The sequence below is a fragment of the Corapipo altera genome, unplaced genomic scaffold (assembly GCF_003945725.1).
Source record: "Corapipo altera isolate COAL_440 unplaced genomic scaffold, ASM394572v1 45, whole genome shotgun sequence".
Classification (NCBI taxonomy): Eukaryota; Metazoa; Chordata; class Aves; order Passeriformes; family Pipridae; genus Corapipo; species Corapipo altera.
Window position 1 is genome coordinate 19,020,938 of NW_020884877.1, and position 23,827 is coordinate 19,044,764.

Sequence of the window (23,827 nt, forward strand, 5' to 3'; positions counted from 1 at the left end):
ACGGGGAGGCGGGACAGCGCCTGCGCGGGCCGCGGGCGCGCGCGCGCGCGGGGCGCGCCGGGAAGGCGCCGCCGCGCTGACGTGAGCGGGCGCGCGTCGCGCGGCGTCTCGCGCTGCCGCCGCAGCCGGTTCCCGCCATCCGCCGCCAGGCCCCGCCCCCCCCCGGGCCCTACCCCGGGACCCGCCGGGACCGCAGGTACCGGGACACCCCCCCCGCCGCCGCCTCCTCCTCATCTTTCTCCTCCCTCTCCTACTTTTTCCCGCTCCCTCTGGCTGCGCGCCCCTCCCGCTGCGCGGTGCCGCCTCCTCTCGGAGCGGCCCGGCCCGGCCCGGCCCGGCCTGGGCGGCGCTCCCCCTGTCCCCCGGGCGGGCGGACGGCGAGAGGGAAACGGGACCCACTCCACGGGGGAGCGGGGCCGCCGGCGGGCCGGGCCGGGCCGGGCCGATCGCGGGATGCCCCGGGGAACCTCCCCGATAGCGCCGCCCTGGCTGAGCGCGGGGTCCCCTCCATTCATTCCATCGGGGTTTTGTCGGGAATGCGCCCCGCCGAGCTACCTGGGACCTGCGGGGTTGTGTCTCGCACCGGGGCTTTCCCGGGCGGGAAGCGGGAGGAGCCGGAGATCCACCGCCGGGTGCCCGTGGGTGCCGCGCCGTCCGAAAGGAGCTCCTTCTCCCTCTTGCGCTTCCTCCGAAGCTTTGGTTCCCATTTCTTACCGACTTTTTTCGGGCGCTTTCTTTTCCTTTCCTTAAATCCGCTGGTGTTGTTTTAAGGATTTTCGAGGACTTTTGTGTCTGGAATTGTGTCTGCTCAGCTTTCAGCAATGAGGAATCAGTGCATTGCTGCCCAGACGGGGAGAGATTTTGTTAATCTAAGTTCTCTTCGCTGCTGTCCAGCTCTTCTTCGCTATGTTTAAAAGTGGCAGTAAAACGGTTTTATCAAACTTCTGTGGAAAGTTCAAGCCACCCTTCTGTCTCCCTTTAGCCACTGTTTGGCCTGCCGAGTTATACGTTTCTCCTTCTTAACAGGTTTTTCAGGTGGAGCAGAGCTGTTCTTGTTAGCTCTTTTCTGTGAGAAGGCATGGCTCTGTTAAAGGTGCACGGACCTGTCCGGATGCGCAGCATGCAGACTGGGATTACAAAATGGAAAGAAGGGAGCTTTGAAATTGTGGAGAAGGACAACAAAGTGAGTTTAGTAGTTCACTACAATGTTGGAGGAATTCCAAAGACGTTTCAGGTATGCCAGATATTAAGGCTTTTGTTTTAACAGTGTGTGGATTGTGCTCTCTTGTGAACAGCTGTCCTCTTCAAGGCTATTAAGTGTCACACAAACTTCCCTCTGTCACTCTTTCTTGTTCCTCGTTTCCTGAACACTAATCCTTTTGTATAGGTATCCAGTAAATTATTTGCAAGTATTGTTAAAGGATTTACCAAGATCGGCATCAAGATACCACTGAATGGGAAGAACCAAAAAGGCAGAGAAAAGTTACTAAAGTATACAGCATTGTGGATCATGTTTCAGATTTTTGGAACCTGTAACCTTTCTGTTACTGGCACATTTGCCTTATCTAGAGGTGAAGATCCTGAACACTTTGTACTTGCTGTTTTCCCAACTGAAGTGTAATGTTGTTAACACACTGGTAGCCTGTCGCTTATTTATACAAGGCTCTGCTGAACAGTGGTTGTTACTGTTTTCGCTTTTAAATGCAGATAGAGATCACTGTTAAAGGTTCTCTTGAAATATTCAGCCTGAATTTTTGTCTTTCTATAGTTATTTTTGGTTCAGGCTTCTTAGCTTCTCTGAAAAAGTGCTCCAAACCAAAAGAGAAGTGTTTTTTTTTTCTCTAAGAAATATATAATGTTTTAAAAATATGTAAAGGATACAAGAGCAATTGGAATAAAAAAAAAAATCCCATCTTACTGACTTTGCAACAGCCTCAACTGATGTAAATGTTGACTTCTGCTTTTGCGTGCCACTGTTGGTTTTTATCAGTAGTTTTTATCAGTTCACCAAGCCTTTCTCTGAACCATTTATTTCTGTGTGTGGACGCTGTGCAGAAAAGTTCACTTTATTTTTGAAAGATTAGGTTTTGCTGCCTTAGTGTGCTGCAAAGTCTCAGCAAAGAATCTGGAGGCCTGTGTTACCTTGAAATCAAGGCGTGAGGAAATCATTAGCTGGGGATAGTCCCCACCTGTGTTGCTGGAGACTTGAAAAGAATCATTTGCCTTCTCCTGAAAAGAATCATCTGCCTGTGTGATGCTGTGACCGCAAGTTTTATTTAATCCAACAATGGACCATGTTACTCCTGAGGAGGGTGGTCTCTCCTGCCACTCACGCATTCCCTGGGTGCTTGTTCTCACACACTCCTTTCTGTCTGGATGAGTGATGCGTTGTGACAGCGACTGGAAGGGTGGTTCCAGGGGGAGGATGAGCCTGCAGAACAGACAACCATGGCCTAGAGGGGCAAGTTTTCTCACATCTGCTGTCTCTGGCACTTGTCAGATCTCTTTGTGAGCTCGGTGGAGGGTTTTCATGTGAATTTGGGGAAAGGACTGGGGGCAGGATCTAGTGGAGGGGGTGATAGGGCACTGTGCAGCCAAGACTGCAGCAAAGGAAGAGGAGAAAATGATGCATCATTTGACCAATTGCTTTTGTTTTGATGGTGGTTATTGTTCATCAGGACCTGCTTACTGGTCCCGTTCATCCATCAGCCACATGGCCACTGGCACAAGAGCACTCTTGGGAGCCAGCAGCAGGCAGGGAGAGCTGCCTGCCCCCTGTGCTGCAGGCTAATGTAGTTTGTGTGAGCTGGCCCCAGGCCGTCAACGTGCACTTCAGGTGTGACAAATTCCTGATAATCTTGCTTTAGAAGTAGCATTCCCTATTTTTCGACAAGTTGCTCTGGGAGAACTGTGGGTGATTTCCCTGCCTTTTTTCTTAGTTTTCTGTGATGGAACATTTGGATGGATCCAGGGTTATATTTCTTTCTGCAGTGACTGGTGTGTCATCAACTTTCTTATGTCAGATGATATGTTTCAATAACGTTTCAGAGCTTTGACTAAATTGTCCGAGATGCTAGATCTGTATTAAGAGAAATACTTTGTTTACCCCCCCTCCCAAGACTTTGTGACACTGACTGAGTTATAACAGGTGCATGGAGAGTAGGGGTGGAGTCCTCTCATGCCAGCATTTTGAGTTGAAATGGATTGTTTTGCACTGAGATGGTGAAGTAACTGTAATACCTCTGCACTGCGCTCAGTATTTTAAGAGAGGGTGAAAACTTGCAGCCCGTTATTCAATTCTTAGGTCTTTGAAGACATTTTTTAGCTTATATTTAAAAAAACCTCAAACAAATCCCCAACACCCCACCCCAAAAAAAACCCCCAAAATACAAGGATTGAGCACAAAGTGTAACATTCCCAGCAAAACCAACCATTAGTTTCTGATTCAGGTGGCTTACCAGCCTCTCTTACAAGCTCCTGTTGTGTCTAGGTTGGTTTTCCAAGAAGGTAGAGATCTTAATGGAAAAAAAAGAAATCGTGGTGGTGGTCAATGGGATGTCTTGTACTATCTTGCTCTTTTTGAGTTATCCTCAACCTGTGTAAATAGTAGAGCTTTTACCCAACAGCCAGTTCTTAGAGGTGACTTAGCATGAAGTAACAATTAAGTACGGTTATAATAAAGCAGCAGTGGCATCATTAGGGAGAACGAATTCTTACTAAAATTATTCTTATACTCATCCATAATCCTGAAAGTTTTGATACCACTTAATTGTTATAATGTTGCATACAGACTAAGCATGTTTCTTACTGACTTACTGCCTCAGCAAAATTTTTAAGCCATGTCAAATCTGTCCTCTCTGAGAAGAAATTGTAAAGTGAGTAGAAGTTTGTATTTAACATTTGAAACTTTCCCCATCTGAAATTATACTTCAAACTTGATGTGGAAGTTTTAGCAAAATGGGATTTATGAAGTTGTTTTTCCTTTATGTTTGGAAATGCCACACTCAATAGGAAAGCAAGTTTCAGAAAGCTTACCCAGGAGCATAGGGACTGTTGAGTGATAGTGATACTGTCTTTTCAGTTCTGTCAGATGCCAAGATCACAGATTGCATTAATTCTGTGAGGTTTAATGTTTGCTTGAAGTGGAGCAAGATGTATTTTGGTGTGAGTGTCTCTTACCCTCTCTATTTTAAGTATTTTGTTTGAATTTGTAAGTATTTTGGCTTTTTAAAATTGGATTTATCTTTATGGTCACTTTCTTGTTTTCAGCTAAGCCATAACATTAAAACCGTGACCTTACGACCAAATGGCAGAAAACTGTGCTGCCTGATGCTAACACTAAAGGATACCAGCTTCCTGACTATTGATAAGGTGCCATTAAAAGATGCAAATGAAATGCGGATGTATTTGGATGCAGTCCATCAAGACAGGGTTCATACTGGTAAGTGCAATTGTTGTAAATCATGTTGTAGCACTTTGGAGTGGAGCACTGTTGTGTTGTTGGGTTGTTTTTTTTTTTATCATCATGGTTTAATCATATCCAACAACAACTAAGCCCCAAATGGCTACTCATTCCCTCTTCCCAGTCGGGTTGGGAAGACAATGAGAAGAGTGAAAATGAGGAAACTTGTGGGTTGAGACAAAGACAGTTTAGTAGGTAAAGCAAAAGCTGTGCACACAGGCAAAGCAAAACAAGGCATTCATTCACCACTGCCCACGGGCAGGCAGGTGTTCAGCCATCTCCAAGACAGCAGGGCTCCATCACATGCAACAGTGACTTGGGAAGACAAACACCATCGCTGTGCCTCCCTTCCTCCTTCCCAGCTTCATATACTGAGCATGACGCTGCACGGTGCGGGATATCCCTGCGGTCATTTGGGGTCAGCTGTCCTTGCTGTGTCCCTTCCCAGCTTTTTTTGCACCCCCAGCTGCCTCATGGGTGGGATGATGTGAGGAGCAGAAAAGGCCTTGACTCTGTGTGAGCGCTGCTCAGCAATAACTAAAACATCTCTGTTATCAGCGCTGTTTCCAGCACAAATCCAAAACACAACCCTGTAGTAGCTACTGTGAAGAAAATTACTCCAGCTGAAACCAGCACACATCTTTTGTGCATTTTCTCCTTGTGTTACTGGCTTTTTTGGATTTGTGTCAATGCTTCAGAAAAAAGTATCTGGCCTTGAACCCCATTTTTTTTTGTACCTTTCTTGTGCTGAACGATAAGCAGAGATTAACATAAAGGGTTTGTTTATGTTGTAAGTATGAAGGTATTTGAAAAATGCTTGTCTATTTATCAGACATGCACAGTCTCTTTGCTTTTCATTTTACCTCTTATTTCATTTTGTTCTTTTTAAGGATAGGAACTTTACTGCCAAGTGACTAAATGACCAATATCCATAAACATGTGCTTATGTCTGTGCACTCAGAATATTGTAGTCTGTTGGCAAGAAATCTAGCATGTCCTTTCCAAAATCAACTCCAGCTAAACAGCATTTTACAAATAGGAATGCCAATCACTTAAATGACAATCAAATCAAATATCGTGTACTTTTCCTGTCAGCTGGGAAACCCTCTCAAGGATCTGGCAGCTTTGGAGGTGTGCTGGGCAGCAGAACCACACAGAAGGAAGCTAACAGGCAATTCTCCTATATAGAGAACCAGGTTTGTTTAATTGTTCAAATTTTTCCTCTCTAATTTTATTTTATTCCTCTCCCCATCTCATTCTCTTATTGTATGTTATAATAGCACTGTAAATACTTACTTTGCATCCAAAGTCTTTGTAATCTAGAGAGCTTGGAATAAATGTGTACAGGGTGGTTGGGAATGGTGTTTCTTGTTTGTAAGGAACCATATCTCCTGTATGAGTAAGAAAGGTCAGTGTCTAGCTGTGGAAGGCAGAATATGTCCTTCACATATAAGCTATCAGGCAGAGAAGAAGCAGAAATAGAAGGAAAGTAAATGATTAAGGCTTGCTTCTCACATAGTTCTGAATCTCCCCTTGTTTTATGCTGAACACCTTATGTATTGGCTAACCATGTGTTAGTCAGAATAGGTCTTAATGAGTTTAGCAGACTTCAGATAAAAAAGCTGCTGACCCAGCTTTGTATCAGAATAAATTTACTGAATTTGTGGCATTCTGCTCACATTTTTGTGTAAATTTCACACTTTTCCCCAGAAGTGGTTTTCCTTCAAAATATTTTTTTTTCCTTTTCTACCCAGATCTCTTGATGTATGTACCAGCTTTAATTTACTTTATCTCTGTGAATATACTTGTATTACTGCCCTGAAAGAGACTATTTTTGGCATTGTTCCAAAACAAATTTTACATGTTGCTTGAAGGCAATCTCACAGTAAAAACTTAATGCTGTGTATACATTGATGAGATTAGACATGGTTAGTTTTCAAGTCTAAAATTGAACAACATTCCTTAATCAACCAATTATTGACCCTTTTCATTGCATTACACATGAGGCTTGCTTGTCCCAAGGCTGTCAGGGCATTGTTTTAATTATGTGGGGTTTAATACTGCTTTTTTAATTTTTTTTATTAAAAAAACTTTTATTAAACAACTCAGGATTGATCTGGGGATAGTTAGGAATCATGCCTTGGGTCATGCATTGTGTCAAAGATTGTAAAGGAGATTTTAAAAACTAAAGTTCAGCTGACTTAGCATTAGAAAAGGAAAGTGGTTACTGCAGTAGAGTTTCATGCTTACTACTTGCATGATACAGTCAGAACTTTAGCTGTGTCTAGTTAGTGTTAAGCTGTCTGAATCTATTAGAGATAGCATGTCTCTTCTTTTGGATGCTACGCTGTAGCAAGCAGAGCAGTGGTGTAAATTATGGACTAGAGGTGGTCCTGTTTTTCACTCTTGGGTCGTCTCCCTGGCCCCTTCCACTTGGGTTTTGCAGACTCCTCCCAAAAGAGTGACTGTGGAAAGTAAGGAGGAAAACACATTTCGCAAGGTCCTGGGCACCCCAGCAAGAGGCTCTGTTAAGAATTCTACTGGAGCTGGGACACCAAGCAACAGGGTGAACATTTCAGCATCTGCTGCATCGTCGGTCCCTCACAGAACGAGCTTGTTGGAGAATCGGTAGGAGGGTTATCCTCTTTATGATATTGTTAAAATTTAGCTCTTCATAGAGCAGTGGAACTCAGTAAACTGAGACGTAAGAAGGAAATGTATTTCTTCCTCTAGTTTTGCTGTTACTTCTAACAGGGTGTTAACACATGCTTTTGTAGCCTCTGACTGGTACTGGCACTAGAGCTTAAGAGTTGGGCAGGCCAGATTCTTCTCTGTATGTTATAAAAGTGGAGATTGCAGAAGATGGGTGCAAAATGTGTGGAGAGCATTGAGGAGTTCCCTTCACTTGGAAGAGAGTAATTTACTAACCGCTTTACAAATTTTTTTGTCATCAGTGAGAAGAGGAAAAGAACACAACCTCCTGGTTCGGAAATGAGTGAAGATTATCCCAAAGAGAATGATTCTTCAACGTAAGTAACAGTTGTTTCTGATTTTTAAACTCCTTGTTCATTTATAAGGATACATTTTTCTGAAAAGAATGCCCTCAGCCACATGGTACAGGCCAGTCAACTTGTGAACAGATTGGATGCTTGATTTGAGAGATGTGTTCAGGGTTAATAAGGGAAATACAAACTACTGTAGCAGTTGGTTTGCAGGAACTGGAACATGCAAATTTTGTGTCATCTTTCTTTAGTCATGTCAGGATTGTCTTGTGTGCTATATGTGTATAGCAATAGATACCTTCTTTATTGAACTTGCTTTGACCCTTTTCAAAACAAAACTGATAAAGGGAAATTGCACTTTGGAGAGTAAAGCTGTATGTGTTTTAAATGTGAGTAAGAGGGCTTGTTTAAATAAATTGGTTAAACTTACCTGTGAGCGAAGTTCTGCTATTCCAAGGTCAAGTATCAAAGATGATAGGAGAGAAATGCTTTAAAACAAGTTGTAAATATCAAACAGGAGTATCCCATGTCTTCCATAACTGCACTCCCTTCCACTTTTCTATCTGTAGGAATAATAAAGCCTTGAGTGATCCAGCATGGAAGTACTTGAACAGTAGCAGAGAAAAACAGTTGAATCTGAAGCAGGCTGAGGAAAATAGGACATCAGGTAAAAAAATAAAGCCTAATAATACCTAACTTTGACCACTACGATTTTGATATTGGTTTAACAAGTTGTTGCAGAAGTGGTTTTACCTAACCTCTTTTCCCTATGCCACTAACTTTCCTGCTTCCTTCAGAGCCACACATGTGACGCAAACAACTCACCTTCATTTGGAAAGCCTGTCCTGCTCTACTGTGGCTGTGACCTTTGTTCTTGGGTGCTGATGCCAGCCCAAACAAGCAGCTTCAAACTCCACTCCAAGCTGCCCTTCCCCTTGAAAGGGAATTTCTGTAAACAACTAAGGATTTCCTTTTTGCTTTCTTTCATGTTTATTTTTAAACATTCCCTTTGCTGTTAATGCCTGTGTGAACTGTAGGCCGTTTTTTTTCTGTTTTTATGGTTTACTGTTTATTTTTGCTTCCTTATATCTTCCCCAGAAGTTACAGAGGGAGCTTTTTGAGGCCAGGACTTTAGTCCTGTTTGTACCAAAGTTCTTTTGGATACTGTCGTGTGAGAAGGCTTTATAGACAATATGGAAATATTGACAGTATGTAGATAAGCTAGTAAGCAGCACCATTCTTCAGTTTTATGAATAAATACTTAACTTCTTTCTCCATAAAGACAAATGCATTCAAGATCTTGTTTTTATGGAGAATGCTGGTGGATGCATTCTTTTTTTAGTGCAGCTGTGACGGCACAAATGAGTTGCTGGAGCAGCCAGTAAGGTGAATGTTTACCTCTGAATGAAAATCTGGTTTGCTCTTCAAGAGTCAGAGTCTGTGAGTCTAGAATATACCTGCAAGTTTCAGTAACAGTATTGTAAACTTCCTTCATATATCTGCATTTCTGAAAGTTGTGTGGCTCAAACCACCTTAAACTGGGAGAGAAGCAAATGATTGTTCATTATCCAAACTAAATTACACTGTGATTCATCGTAATAGGTGACTTTTTGACTCTTGAGAGCAATTTTTTTATGTGGCACCATCTGAGGCATTAAGAGTCTCAGGATCTGGCACAATGATATCGTAATGATGAAATAGTCATATTTTGCCCCAAGTATATATTAATTTACTATGGAATTGGGAGTGGGAAGAGAAGCTGTTTTCACTTCTGCATATTTACCTGAGTATTTATGTTGAATTTCGAGAGCACTGTCTTGGAAATTAGTACTGACTTTTCTGTTGTGTGTATCTTGTCTATTTGAACAAGAATCAGATAGGTATTAATTTTCAGGTAGTTAAGACCATTCAAAGACTTGATAATATTTCATGTTGCACTTGGGCTTTGATGGAGATTATGGTATTAAATTCAATTAAAACTCCAGCATGTTTTTACTCACATGTGATTAATATTCACATTAGTACTTGTAAGTATATGTTTTAGTAATCTCCCAACCAATTCTGGAAAACAATATTTGAGGATTTTTAAACCTTTTGACTAAATACTTTCAAACAAGTTGTATAAGTAGCTGTGTAACCTGGAACAAAATGTCCTGCCTCTCTTTCTGTTTTAAAGGTATTTTACCACTGCAGTCATCATCCTTTTACAGTAGTCGGTCCTCTTCAAAAGAGTACTCCACTGGTAGTTCCACCCTGGACAGGTAGGACTAATTCACTAGCAAATGGCAGTTGTTTCCCAGGAATTAGGCTCTTCAGTTTCCTGTGTGTTGATCACATGGTGCTTATATGCATATTCTTTCCTTCAGGAGCATGATCTAGATATTCTGCGTGGCTGCGATTGCACTGGTTACATCTACAAACTCTACTTACTGCTTGCATTAGACTTCGTAAAATCACCCAAATCTGTTATAGTCATTGTGAATGACTCTAGATGGTTCAAATTATATATAAACTCTGGAACTTAGTCTGAATCCTTGTTTTCATTTTTCCCAAGTAGATAAATGGCATGCAATTCTATATTTTAATAACAATATTTTAGTAGTCCTGAATCCTGCTAAGCTTGGGATTCTTCTGTGTTGTTAGGTACTGTGCAATTAAACTCTTGGTCTCTGCCCTAGATAGATGAGATACAAGATCAAGGAAGAAAGGAGGCATTGTCCATGCTTTGAATGTAAGGAACTTAGGTCCAGAGCTATTAGGTTACAAGAACAAGAGGCTGATAATGAAGACTCTGGCCCAGATGTGAATTTTTAGCATATCTTGGGAGTGGTGATCTCATGCTATGTAATCATTCTTCCTCTCATCATACAGTATAGAGAATTGTTAAATATCTAAAAGACAAAAGACTTGGTTACACTGCGTGCACATCTATGGATGTAAGGAAGTTTAACCAAGCTAAATATTTAAGTGCTCTGGAAAGAAATTATCTCTTTCAAACCTCTATTTCATTATGATACATGCCAGTTATTTTGTGTGGCTTTACCAGTCCTTGTCTTCTGAAGTGATGCAATTCCAGTGTCAGGGACTATAGTTCTTCAAGGCAGAGCATTAGAAATCATACCCTTCTTATCCTTTTTATGTTTTTAGGTCTACTGTATCCAGCCAGACCTCTTCAGCCAAAAGAAGCCTGGGATTTTCTTCTCAGCCTGCCCCTCTTTCTGTTAAAAAAATGAGATCTAATCAAGATTACACAGGCTGGAACAAACCCCGAGTGCCCCTTTCCACCCATCCTCAACAACAATTGCAAGGGTAAGTTTAATTTTCTTTATCTAGCATGCACACTTTGATCACCAGAATGTGCACATTCTTGTTACAATTATTTAATTAAAAACATAATCCTGAAATTTATGAACACTGAGACGGGGAACACTTTCTCTAGTTTGGAGAATAGGTATCCTTGAAATTACTTCTTGAGAATTTTAGAGATTTGATAATTTCAGGTGATTCATGTTCCTTTAATGGTGATTCATTTCTTTATGTATATATATGCGTTTTTTAAAAGTTCAGTTGTACAAACTCATGGGTGCTTTCTTGGTAAATGCTGCCTCCCATGTGTTTTCAGTTTAGTCTGGAGGGCTGGAGAACAGCTCCGGTAAGAAGCTCTGTGAGAATCAGCTGTGGTGAATGTCCTACATGTTAGTAGTGCCGTGTTCAACTCTGGCAAGTTTGCACATTGATCATTAGATATAACATGTTCAATTTTTTTTATCTTTTTTTTCAGATTTTCAAACCTGGGAAACACCTGCTATATGAATGCCATTCTACAGTCCTTGTTTTCAATTCAGTCTTTTGCTAATGATTTGCTCAAACAGGGTATTCCCTGGAAAAAAATTCCACTCAATGCACTTATCAGGTAAAATTCACTTCTTGGTAAGGCTGTTTTCTCCTTCATTACTGAGAAACTGGTTTTGTAATGCTGAGGCACCTTTATGGAGGGTCATTTGCATGTAATGTTTTTATTGCCAAAAGAAGTAAGGCTTGAAACTGAGTGGAAGTTTAAAAATAAAACATAAATAGAAACCATCTGACCATGCAAGTTGAATTTAATGATTTTGTACTACTTATTTTGCTGCCGTGTGATTTCATATCTCCCATCAGTGCAAATGTTTTCAAAAAGCACTGGAGGGGGGGTTTGTTTCTCATTGTAAAAGATAGAACAGAAATAAGTTTTTAGAACTTCATAAGGCTGTTCTCTTTATGTTTAAAGACTGTGGATATTTTTTTTGTTCATTTGAGTCCTGTTTGATGATGGCCTCAAATGAGATCTCAAAGTACTTGAAATGGAAAAGGTTAATTATATATGAGATATTTTCATACAGAACACCTGAAACACTTATCACAGGAGTAAAGCTTTTAGAAGCTCTTAAAAGGAGATATTTCGTTTGTCTGAAGTCCTGGAAAACCAATCAATGTTTCATTGCCTTGACTTCTGCAGACGTTTTGCCCATCTGCTCGCTAAAAAGGATGTCTGCAGCCCTGAGGTTAAGAAAGAGCTGCTCAAGAAGGTGAAAAGTGCCATTTCAGCTACTGCAGAGAGATTTTCTGGGTACATGCAGAATGTAAGTGCCATATTGCCTGGAAACAATTACGTGTAATTTGTTCAGTGTTTGGCCTGCATTGAACGTCTGTCAAGCTTCAACTCTGTTTGACAGTGACGTGGGCTTTTGATTGAATGGCAGTGATTGCTGCTGTTTGTTAGAGCAGAACTGCCTTAGTATTGATGAATGCAGTGAACTAAACGTAATTTCCCCGGTCTGTGTGTGTTTGAGAAAAGATACTGAATGAAACTGTACAATATCACTTTGTTGCATTTACCCTGTTTCTAGGATGCACATGAGTTCTTGAGCCAGTGTCTGGATCAGCTGAAGGAGGACATGGAAAAGTTAAACAAAACTTGGAAGAGTGAACCAGTCCCTAATGAGGATAACTCACCAGGACGAGCTTCTGATGACCTCTCAGCCACCAAAGTTTATACGTGTCCAGTTATCAGTAACTTGGAGTTTGAGGTTCAGCACTCTATCATTTGCAAAATGTAAGTGTGCTTGACAGCTTTTGTCACACTTACCTTAAAAGACTAGGAAGCGTTCCTATGTGACATGACTTCATCTGCAGGTAAAAGCCAGAATTAAGAACTATGTTTTATCCGAAGGTAGATATTTAGAAAAACATCCTGTGATCTAGAAATGCTGTAAAGCTGACACCGTACTATCTGCTGCTACAGGCCTTCTTTAAACAGTCTCGTACCACCTAGTTCTTCATTAAATATCCAGTGGAAAGCCTTTGTGCTTTGCTCGTTGTGTACCACTTGTATGAGAATGGGGAGAAAAGGGGGTTTCAGCCAAGTGATGTTTCCTCTTTTAAAAAAAAAAAAAGAACAAATTAAAAACATGACTTCCCTTTTTTTCTAAGGCCTTCCAGGGAACAGCATTTTCTTCTCTATTTCTATGTTATTGTGGAAAAAGATGTAAACCAGTATGTATGGGCATTCGTTGCATATGACCTGTGCAGTAGATTTCCATATGGTATGCTTCATTCCAGAGTTTTTATGGACACAGATATTTGGGAATATTAGTTTGTGTATACTTCATTAGTTCCATAAAACAATTAAAAGTAAAGTGCATCTAGGTAACACTTGTGGAAGACAAATGACTGTATGGTCTTTTTTATTTTTGCCTTAAAAAAAGCACAAGAAAAAAGAGGGGGGTTGTTGGTTTTGGCTTTTTAGATGAGCTTTATTATTTTGTTTCTAGGAACAGTTTGAAAGCATTTCTAGGCTTGCCTTTCTGCTGGGCTGGTCTCACCTTTCTCTTAAGAATGGTGAACGAAGAAGAGGTGTTTGGCTGCAAAGCAGTCACTTTGAGTATACCTGATCAGTTGCCTCTCCAAAGCAATCTGAGGGGTATTGTTCTTATCTTTACACAAATGTTTCAATTTCTGAAGCATCAAAAAGAAATTCCAAGATCCAACTTTGTCATAAGCATCAAACAGTTCCATTTTGATGAGTAAAATTAAGGTGATCAAGAGGCATATATTTACTGGGAAGTTACTTAAGCCTAAAACATGTAAGTTGTCATTAAGTTTTCAGGCTTGCATAAGCATGTTTCTTTTTTAGGTGTGGTGAAACGGTCACTAAACGAGAACAGTTTAATGATCTCTCCATTGACCTTCCTCGAAGAAAGAAATTGCTTCCTTCCCGATCGATCCAGGATTCTCTTGACCTCTTTTTTCGGGTATGTAGTTTGAGGAGGTGTTTTTTAATTCATTGTGGAGTTATGTGTAGGTTATGTCCCATATGTAAATTTTGGTTGTACAGCTGAACTTTGCACTTTCTTGAGGTTTGTCCATTAATAGCATACAGGAGTTTTTATTGTGAAATGCTGTGCAGAAATTAACTGATCCTTACAATACTGATGTGAAATAGGTAAACTTCTCCATTTTGTGGTGAAAGGGTTGATGTATAAACAAATATAAAGGCTGTCAGATTGAGATAATCACTCAGGAATTGCTACTTCCTCTCCTGGGCTAGGATGCTTCAGCAGCTTAGGTACCAACCTTAATTAGCATGGAGGAAAAAGGTCATGCAGATACCATAATTAAAAAAAGAAGTAGCTGTAATATTTGGATACTTGTTTGGTAAGTATAGCTTCAAGGTGATGTTCCTGAAAGCTAAAAATGAGCCTTATGTCTGTGAATTAGTGTTGTATTTTGTAATATCTCAAGACAAACTTGTGTTTTTTCTCCATATGTAGATAGTGTTTCCAACAGATAGAGTAACTGACGGGGTAATTCTTGTAAAAGTTGATGGAGATCTGACGATTTAAAAAAATTCTTAAGATTGTAGTGATGTCATTTGGCCTCATGTAAGGCAAAGAGCTGTAGAAATGTTTGATGGCCAAGTCATGTAATTTCAGGAAAGTGATGCTCCCCTTTCAATGTCTGTTCAAAACGCTACTCTCATGCAACACATCATTGATGAGTTTGGGTGAGGATAGCTTTTGAGGAACAAAGCAGAAGTTTTGAACAAGTGGGAGAAAATTTCCTGGCACCATTCTCCACCATAGGTTATTAGGGGAAAAAAACCCACCAAATTCTGTGTAAGGGAGAGAAAACTGTAAACCTCACAAGGTTGACCACTCCCTTTGGAAGCTAATTTGTCTTAACAAGTGGCTTATTCACTGGTCTACAGCAGACTTACAGGAAAAATTCCACCTGTATTAGTGGATATATTGTCAAATTTTAGACCCTGCTACCTGTCCTCTTACTAGATGCCCTCTTATTAGGTCATGTTGAACGTGATTATAATTTTAAGTATTAGTGCTGTTTTGAAGAGTTTGTATGACAGCCAAAAGCGATGTGCTTTTGGCCGAGATCTGTTTAATATGTGTTTTGTTCCAGTAATGATTTCTCTGCTCCCTTCAACAGGCTGAGGAGATTGAGTATTCCTGTGAGAAGTGCAATGGAAAGTCTGCTGTTGTCACACACAAGTTCAACAGGCTTCCCAGGTAAATGTTTACACCCATTCCTCTCCTTGCTGAAAGGATATGTTACAGAAGTGCTAGCAGAAGTCCCTCAAAGAGAAAAGCTGGGAAATGTATGTGCAGTGGTCAGCCTGTGAGAAAGACTACTGTCTGCAGGTGCACCACCATCCTGTTCTTCAGTTTTCCTCTAAAGAATCTCTCTTGGGAACCCTCTGCAATGCTTTTTTCTTCCTCCCTGTCCATACATAAGGAGAACTGAGTTTTCCCTTTCCCCCTTTCTTGGGGTTTCTGGGACATGAACGAAGTAGAAACAGTAAATATATTCTGGAATTTTAATATTTTGTGCTCAGCTGACTTGATGGGCAGGACTTGAGTTGGAGGCATTAGTGCCAGACAGTATGTAGAGGGTTTAGCTATGATCAGTTAATTTTTCCTGCTTACTTTTCTCTCCCAGTAAGCATGGCACTTCAAGGATTAGTGGGATGCTCAGTAGTTTTTCACCTCTAGGTTGGGTTTAGTTCATGATTTAGGGTGGAAGTGCTTGGAGATAGGGGTGTAAACCTCGTGGCATGTAAAGTTAAAAGTCTTGGATTATTTTATCAGACCTATGTCCTTGTCCCAGGTATACTGAAAGCAGTAACTTGATATTTATCTCGTGTTTTGCTTATGTGGGGTATTTATTCAAGCACTGCTAAACCCTTGTGAAAGTTTTTGAATGTTAGTACAACACAAGTGATAATATATCTGCATGATTTAAGCAGACAGTACAAAGTGCAGCATAAGGAAGAAGATTCAGTGTAAAGAAGCCTTTTCAGATTCCTTATACTGTTGTGATCAAAAGTTCTTTCAAAGAGAAAGTGTCATGACAGATAAACCAAGTACACGTCATGCACTGGGCACAGTTCCTCCTTAGTTTTGGGCAGCTGTGTGACCTCACCATCACAGACTTGAATTTCTGGGAATGATTTACTAGCATTCTTGCCTATAATGATAAAATTTCAGTTGTTTCCTACCTCTCACTGTGTAGTAGAAATGCCTTTGGTAAGAGCTGCTTGTTTCTGCTTGAGCAAGGTGATGCACATCAAAGCAGGAAGCCTCTTGAGTTGTCAGAGTCCATGGTCTGCAACTTGCACAAAGTTGAGTGATGGACAGGAACAGAATTACCTGTGTTTTGCCAGATAAGAGATGGATAGTGTTTGCCTACTACCCCAAAGTAATAATCTGGTTTAGTCAGGTGAATGCATTTGGTGAACAGAGTTACTTGGATTTTAAATCGATTTTCTCTGACTTTTTTCTTGAAATTAGCATTTGTCCTTCTCTCATCTCTCTCAGGGTCCTGATTCTTCATCTGAAACGATACAGCTTCAATGTAGCATTGTCTCTCAATCATAAAGTTGGGCAGCAGGTGGTTATTCCAAGATACTTAACCCTGCTTTCCCACTGTACGGAAAGCACCAGGCTGCCACTGACGCTGGGATGGAGCGTCCATTCTGCCATGTAAGTGTACAGCTTTGGTGCATGCCATGTTAACCACGTATGCCACAAGGTAGGTAGTTGTCTGATCTCCTCCACCAGATGTCTGGGCAAGGAAACATTAAAATGACGCAGTTTCAGGTGTGTGATGCCATCATGAGAACGTGTACAGAAAGGAAACATAAAAGCAGTAGGACATGCTGGTTGGGCATTATCTAGAGAATACTTGGTCAGATAATATTCTCCACTATCCTTGAAAATAACTTTATATTCTTTTTAAGAACGCTTCTGTTAGTAATTTTTAAAATGTGTGCCTCTCAGTCTAAAATGATCTAGATTATGTTTCCCTTCACAATGTGCTTAACTCTGCTTAGAAGACATAACATCCTACTTTTTTCTGCTAATTTCCATTTGCACCTCCTGTGCTGTCATTCATTTTTCATTGTCTTTCCTGTGCCACTGTAGTATCTGAGCACTTCACATGCTGAAAATACTCTCTCCTTTTCCCTGTGGCAGTTATTTCTGTACAGCTGCTTGTCCTTAGACAAAGAGATTAATTGTGCCAGTTGTCACATAGGAAGTCTGTGGCAGAATAAGGAAGAAGAAACTGTTGGGTCTCCTGTAGCCCCTGCCTGGTGAAATAGCCAGGGTACCTGTAGTGGGTTAGGACACATCTGGTGTGTATGTTCAGCAGTGTGGCAGGTGGTGTTGTACCAAACATTCAGTGGTGTTTGAGATTTAAGTGAATGTTTCTCAAGAGTTTGCTTATCTCAAACATAGCAAACAGCTTATGCTGACCACAGCAGAAATACTTCAGAATAGGTTTGAAATAACTTTCCAGTGTTTTGGAGTTTTTTCAGTCATTGCAACCATTGTGATTGATCAGGGAGTGGAAGGGTAACTAGGCTGGAGAGAAACAGCCCTGGTTTGAGATTAGAAAATATTTCTGCATTGGCTACCAGCTGTTGGACAGGTGTGTGGTGATACTGATGGACTTTGAGGAGCCGATAAAAGGATTAAATGGAGCAGGAAGTTTATTTAGAAGAATCTAGGTAAGGGAGGAGAAACAAAGACATGGGATATGCCAGAAAACTGGCTGATCCAGACAGCAGCAGGAGACTGTGGTTTGGGAGCAGGAACTCAAGTGTTGGTGGGAATGAAAAATAAGGAATGAGTTGTCTTGACATGGGAACCCAGAGCCTTTAATTTGTGAGCTTGTCCCTAAGGGTGCATTGCTAAGAAGTGAATCAAGTTTAAAGGATGATATATGGTTTTGAACAACTGTTGTTTATTTATAGCATGATGAAATTATTACTGTAAATTATGCAATTAGCAAGTACATAATGGTATTCTGCTTGTTTCTTTGGTCATGAATTTGCATGCATAGCAGACAAGTAAACACTTATTTTTTAAAGACTTTAACTGCTGCAATAAATACTTTGCTTTTTTTAATAGTTCCCGTCCATTGAAAGCCTCCCAAATGGTGAATTCCTGTACTGTAAGCACTTCCACACCTTGTAGGTGAGTTATAGCTCTGAAATGTCCGTGGCCTGGGGTTTCATGGTGTAATTTCTAAGGCATTTTAAACTTTTCTAGTTCTTTTTTTTTTTTTTTAATAGTTCCACCATTTGTATTTTTCTTTTTTCTTTTTTCTTTTAATATTGTAGTAAATTATTTCAGCTACTGTCTTTTTTCATATCTGAGTTTTATTGGTGTTACATGCTAAGTGAAATTAACATCAGTGGTACAATTTGCCTAGTTGACATAATCACTTTAGCCCTTCCTTTGAGAACCTTTGGGGGCTTGTAGGTAAGCAAAGATGATTTTTTCAGGCAGAAGGCTGAGCATCAGAATGACAGCTGGATGTAGTTTGTATAGATAATTTGTCAGTGTGTGTTATCTTGAACTAGCTTATGCTTGTATTTGCAAGTCACGTATATAAGAAGGAAAATGGTTTTAAATTCTGCAGTCTAGCTCTTTTCTCTGTTCTGTCTCTATGGAGCCAAAATGTGTGTGTTGGGAACAGGTGGTTAGTTTCTTAAGTTTATTTGCAAAGATGAGAGGGCATAGGGTTTTATAGGCAGTTTTGAAAGGCCAGTTTCTAATACAGTGAAAATGTGATATCACACTGGATGGTTTTGGACCAGACTTACTAAAGACCAGACTTACTAATCCAGCAGAAATCGTGACTTCCCCAGACTCTCCTGTTTTCCGTTCTGAAGAATAAGAATTTATCTTAATGAAAAAGCAAACAGGAAAACTGAAAAACTTGTGCAGATTTGCACTTTTTATATCCTGGTAGTGATGTGGGAAGTCCTCTGTCCAACTTAGTGAACTTGAGAAGTCCAATGGTTTATGCCAAATTCTAGGTGTTACTGTGATCTTGACTCAAATGAGCACCGTCGGGGATCGTGAGGTAATAAAAGTGCGGAATCTTTGGCCTTAAATAAGAGCAAGAACCACACACTTAGTAACTTTTAATGTTCTAAGCTGCTATTGCAGGCTTAAAGTAGATACGTCGGTTAACCCAGCAAAATGAAAACCCTGCCTGCTGTGTTAATACATTGTCACTATCAATTGTTGCAGTTTGTTCCATAAATTGTACAGTGTGAAAGTACTACTTTAATGGTTACTTTGAAACACATTTGTAGATGCTACAATGCTATGGAGTTTTATAGCCATGTTTTTAATTTACAGAAAATACACTTTCAAGTCAAAGAGCTCTGCAACATTCTACGTAGATTCTGACAGCGATGATGAGCCATTGAAACGCTCTGTTGCCCATAGCCAAAGGTTGTGTAACATACAGAGTAGAGATCAGCAACAGCTGCAAGAAGAGCCAGAAAAGGTAAGGGAAAAAACCCCACAAACTTTCATGTACTAGATCCTGTATGTACTCATGTCTGGTCTATGTTTTTTAGCATAAACTGTGAGTGAAATTGGTGTCAGATAAGGGTTTTTTCTCCTAATTAGCACTGCAGTGCTGGAAGGGAGTGCTTTGCTAATTGACCTCTCTGTACAGTTGTCTTGGGTTCCCAAAGGGAACAGAGGTAATTGCATTGCAAATGCATTTGAGTTTTCAGGTCATGTGTACCAGCTGCTTAGCAGTTTGGTCAGTCCTTTGGGCAACTTTCACTAGTAATGTGCTGTCAATAATAAAATTATGCAGTAAAGCCCTTGATTAAATTAGATCCAGTACAAGTTGGGCTAAGCAAAATACTCATTTGAGAGAATTTTGTGCACATCCAATCTGTGTCCCCTCTCAAGTGTGGCTTTTTAAATGCTTTTAGAATCTGAAGCTAACAGCCTTTGGAGGCAGACCCACAGAAGTGTGAAGAGACCAAGCTTATTGGTGTAATGGCACAGTTAACTTCAAATTGCCTTTGAGCTCTTCCTTGTGACTAGTGTTAATGTTGCCAAGTGGTTTTTTTTTTTGCTTCTGTCAGGGCAGTGTATTAGCAGGTTGATGAGTTCTGTGGGAAGGAATGATGATCCAGAAGGGAAAAGAAGCAGCTTAGAGGATTATCTTGCAGTACCACTTTCTTCTGTTAAGACTGTTGCAGGCCTAATGCTTAGGACAAGTGTCCGGCATCTCTGCTTCTCTAAAGTTTTTGACAATGTTCATAGAGTTATTTTAATCAAGCAGAGACTTCTGGTCTTGATTATGACATTAAAGGACAGATGTAAAACTGGATGAATAGCATTAAGTAACAAGAGGAAGATATCTACAGTTTCTGATCTGATGGGAAGATCAAACCTGATACAGTATTTAATAAATGATAAAATAGATACTGAGTATTAAATTTTCAGTAGATCAAGAGCTGGGAAGGGCTGTTAGTTTGATGAAGCTCAGAACTACAGGTAAGAATGATCTTGACAAATCTGAGAAACTGTGTAAAAATAGGAGGGGTTTTTCGGTAGGAACAGGCTAAAGGTGCTAATCCTAGCAGGATTAACCAACTGTAAATGTGGGATGGGAACAGCTGGGAAGGCAGTGGACCTTCAGAAGGGGCATGAAAGGACACAAGGTCAGGCAGGTTGAAAGCAAAAATATCTAGACAAAGCCATAGCCCACATGTTGTGTAAAGTAACTCTGTTTTTCCTCAGCATTGAGCTTTAGCTGGAGTTCTGAATCCATCTTTGGGTTCTGGACTGAAAAGAGTTACAGATTAATTGGAGAGGGGCCAGAGGAAGGGAACATGAATGGTCAAAGGTCTAGAAAGGAAGGTTTTAGGAGAAAGTACAGGGAAGTGGTCTTTAGTTTGGTCTCTAGTTTAAGGAGAAACCTAAGCTAATAGAAGCACTTGAGCTGTTTTCCATGCCCATGCTAGATAGAACAAGAAGTAAAAGACTAAACAGCAGAAAGTAATTTTTAGATTAAATATTAGGGACCACTTTCTGATGCTCAGGATGTGTAGGAATGGAATGGATTGCTTTGGGAAAAAGCAGAAAACCCTCTCTGAAGGTCTCAGGAACAGGGTAGGCAACCGCTGTCCTGCATGGCACATCTATACCTGGCTGTGGCTGGGGGAAGGAAATGAGCTTGTCTTTGAAGTCCCTCTTATGTGTAGGAAAAGTGTTTCAAACTGTCCTAATTTATTATTCCTTGAGTTCTGTTTGTGAGGAACAGCAGGTAGTCTCTATCGCACAAGCCCTGTGAGTGCAGAAATTGTGGGAATAAAGCCTATTAATTTGAATAACAGATTAACTACAGGCTTTACAGCCTGTTGTGGGAAAGAGGCAATGGTGGTGATGATTCCACATAAATGATGTTATCCTGTGGCCATGCACGTTGGCCACTTCTCAACCACAGGCATGACCGACCATCTGTTACCATTCTCGGACCTTCTCAGTGTTGTCCTGGAGGACCTCGTCCTGGTCCTTGGAAGTGGCATTACTGCTGCTGCAACATTTTCCTTGATGTGATTCTCATAGCAGATGTGAATGAGGAAAGCATTAAGGGCTTGGCAGTCACTTTGTATGGCCAGGACATCCCCTGCCAGGCACTGCTTGCAAAACATCCCTGCCATGTGGGAGAACAGCTGGAATAGCATCTGTATACAGCTGTGGGTTGTAGGGGCAAATAGCAGTTATCTAGCTAAACAGGGCAGAGCTGAAATTCCTGTGATCTCTGCCTCTGCAGATGTAGTAGTATTTGAAGGACTTCTTAAAAATGCTTATTTAAAGCAGCCTGTCTTAAAGCCTTATCTATTTTAAATCTATGCAAATAATGTCTAGTAGAAAAGTTATATTCAAATAATGCACAGATGCTGCCAAGTCTTTAAAGTCTGACCACTGAATTAGTGGTAGTTGTTGGCAGAAAACCAGGAACTAGGGTTTGCTGAAGAGCTAAACCTGTTTTGATGTTGGTAGCCTACAGGTGCAGAGAGAGAAATCAGAAAGCTTAAATAGCAGGTACTCTGCTTTCCTTATTTAGGGAATGAATAGGTGTGAGGAGAGAGGTTTGAATTTGTCACTTCTAATTCTTGGAGGGCATCATGTCTAGAACAAGAAGTTTAGTTGGCTAATTCATTTGCTAATCTTGTTTGATAAGGCAGTTTTAATACAAAATGTTTGCTCTATAAAAGCTTGCTGTATTTAACTAAAATGTAGTAAAAATTTATTTTTGTTCATTTTAACAAAGTTCTGAGATCCATCCAAATGCAGTTTGGAATAAGACCTGGAGAAGTACATTCTGATAGTTTCTATCTTACTTCATTTCTAAGCATATGGTAAATAGTATAATTGTGTAAATATGCATACGTGGGGGTTAACCTCTGATTATTAGTTAATATCAAAATTATTGAAATTATCATTTGCAAAGCACTGTGGTTATAGGAGTTGATGAGCATCAGTTTTAGGAAAATAACTATAAAAAAATTAAGACTAAAGTTTTTTTTCTTTCTTCCAATTTAAAGTTATTTTGTTCTCCCTGGGAAAGAATAATTCCTCCCTTTCCCTGTTTAACTCTTTTCTTACTCGGTTTGCAGTCATATGGCAAGTCTGCAGCACCAAACCTAATTTTAGTTGCTATTCATACCAGCCCGATTTCAGTTCCTATCCTCCCATCCCTGTATTCAAGTTCAATTACTCTCATGTTGCTGCTTCATCACTTGTTAACAAACTTGCAATTTCCCTGCTTGTATCTCAGCACTGACTTGCCAGGGGCTTCTGGACCATTCATCAGGACCTAAAGGGGGAACGTGTGTTGAAGGAAAGGAGGGAGAAGGGAAGAGTTATCTTGTGTATGTTAATCCACAGGGCCTGTAAAAACTGGTTGTAGTTTATATTTAAATATTATTCCTTGGAGTGAGTGTAGCTACAAAGGTTGTCTCTCCAGTGAGTCTTGTATAACTATCTGTTGAATGTTGACAGAGCCAAGCTCTCACTCCCTGGGGTTAATAAAATTAAAAAAAAAAAATTCCACAGAAATGTAAAGCTGATGTTATATACCTGTTTATTCAAGCACTTAATCATAACTCCATTCATCTCCAGGGTTCAAAAAGAAGTAAAATGGAGGGTGATAAACCTGAGCTGGGTAATGCTGGTTTTGATGGGATGAGCGAAGATGAGCTGCTAGCAGCTGTCTTAGAGATTAGCAAAAGGGAAGCTTCTCTATCTCTGAGTCATGATGAAGATAAGCCCACAAGCAGCCCAGACACTGGTTTTGGAGATGATGAAATTCAAGAATCACCGGAAAACCTGGAATCTATGGAGATAGAGAAGCCCAGAACAGCCTTAGACTCAGGTAAGACAAAGTAACCATCTTAATTGGACTATAGCTGGCTAAAGCAGGTTACTGATAGCATCAGGTTAGTAATGTCTGGTGGCAGAAACTGGATGCAAGTGCACTGCTGAAACTCTCTGACTTCCTCAGAGTTTTCTTACAGTTTCCATGTGTATAAAGCATTTAATTCATTGAATTGTGAAAATGTATTTTCTTGTATATCTGTCACCTCTCTGTTTCGGGGTTAATTTCCATTTTTTCTCTACACATACCTCTACAGATTCTTGTGCCAGACTTCAGTGTACTAGGATTTGGCTGTGTCCTAGAAAAGAATCCTTCCATAATCAGAAAATATTTTCATTTCTGTAGCTGTTGCAGCCTGGGCAGCACAGCAGCAGTATTCACATGGCGAGTGTGCAAGAGCTTGTGGGGGCTCCACAAATGCAGTTATTTTGTCACTAGTTACTAATGTATTTAACTATATCTCTGTAATTTTTTCTAAAATTACTTGTTTATGTGAGAGTAGACTCTTAAGTATAAGAGATTCAACAAGTGAATTATGGCCTCTGACCCAGAGACACTGTTAAGTACAAGGAGGAGCCTGTGTGATACCAGTGTGGGGAAA

At 40.4% G+C, this 23,827-nt stretch overlaps 1 protein-coding gene across 1 annotated transcript in view; it reads left to right on the top strand.

Moving 5' to 3' along the window:
- Positions 1-119: 119 nt before the first annotated feature.
- The window catches only part of USP37 (ubiquitin specific peptidase 37), a 35,419-nt gene continuing 11,711 nt past the window's right edge, over positions 120-23,827 (top strand). The window contains exons 1-18 of the mRNA XM_027637241.1: positions 120-196; positions 1,027-1,234; positions 4,270-4,441; positions 5,558-5,658; positions 6,909-7,090; positions 7,417-7,491; positions 8,034-8,131; positions 9,641-9,725; positions 10,612-10,773; positions 11,246-11,377; positions 11,960-12,083; positions 12,351-12,556; positions 13,637-13,754; positions 14,947-15,026; positions 16,335-16,499; positions 17,931-17,996; positions 19,173-19,323; positions 22,971-23,223. Of these exons, the coding sequence (XP_027493042.1) occupies positions 1,079-1,234; positions 4,270-4,441; positions 5,558-5,658; positions 6,909-7,090; positions 7,417-7,491; positions 8,034-8,131; positions 9,641-9,725; positions 10,612-10,773; positions 11,246-11,377; positions 11,960-12,083; positions 12,351-12,556; positions 13,637-13,754; positions 14,947-15,026; positions 16,335-16,499; positions 17,931-17,996; positions 19,173-19,323; positions 22,971-23,223 (2,326 nt within the window). The 5' untranslated portion in view covers positions 120-196; positions 1,027-1,078. The remainder of the gene's footprint in view (positions 197-1,026; positions 1,235-4,269; positions 4,442-5,557; positions 5,659-6,908; positions 7,091-7,416; positions 7,492-8,033; positions 8,132-9,640; positions 9,726-10,611; positions 10,774-11,245; positions 11,378-11,959; positions 12,084-12,350; positions 12,557-13,636; positions 13,755-14,946; positions 15,027-16,334; positions 16,500-17,930; positions 17,997-19,172; positions 19,324-22,970; positions 23,224-23,827) is intronic.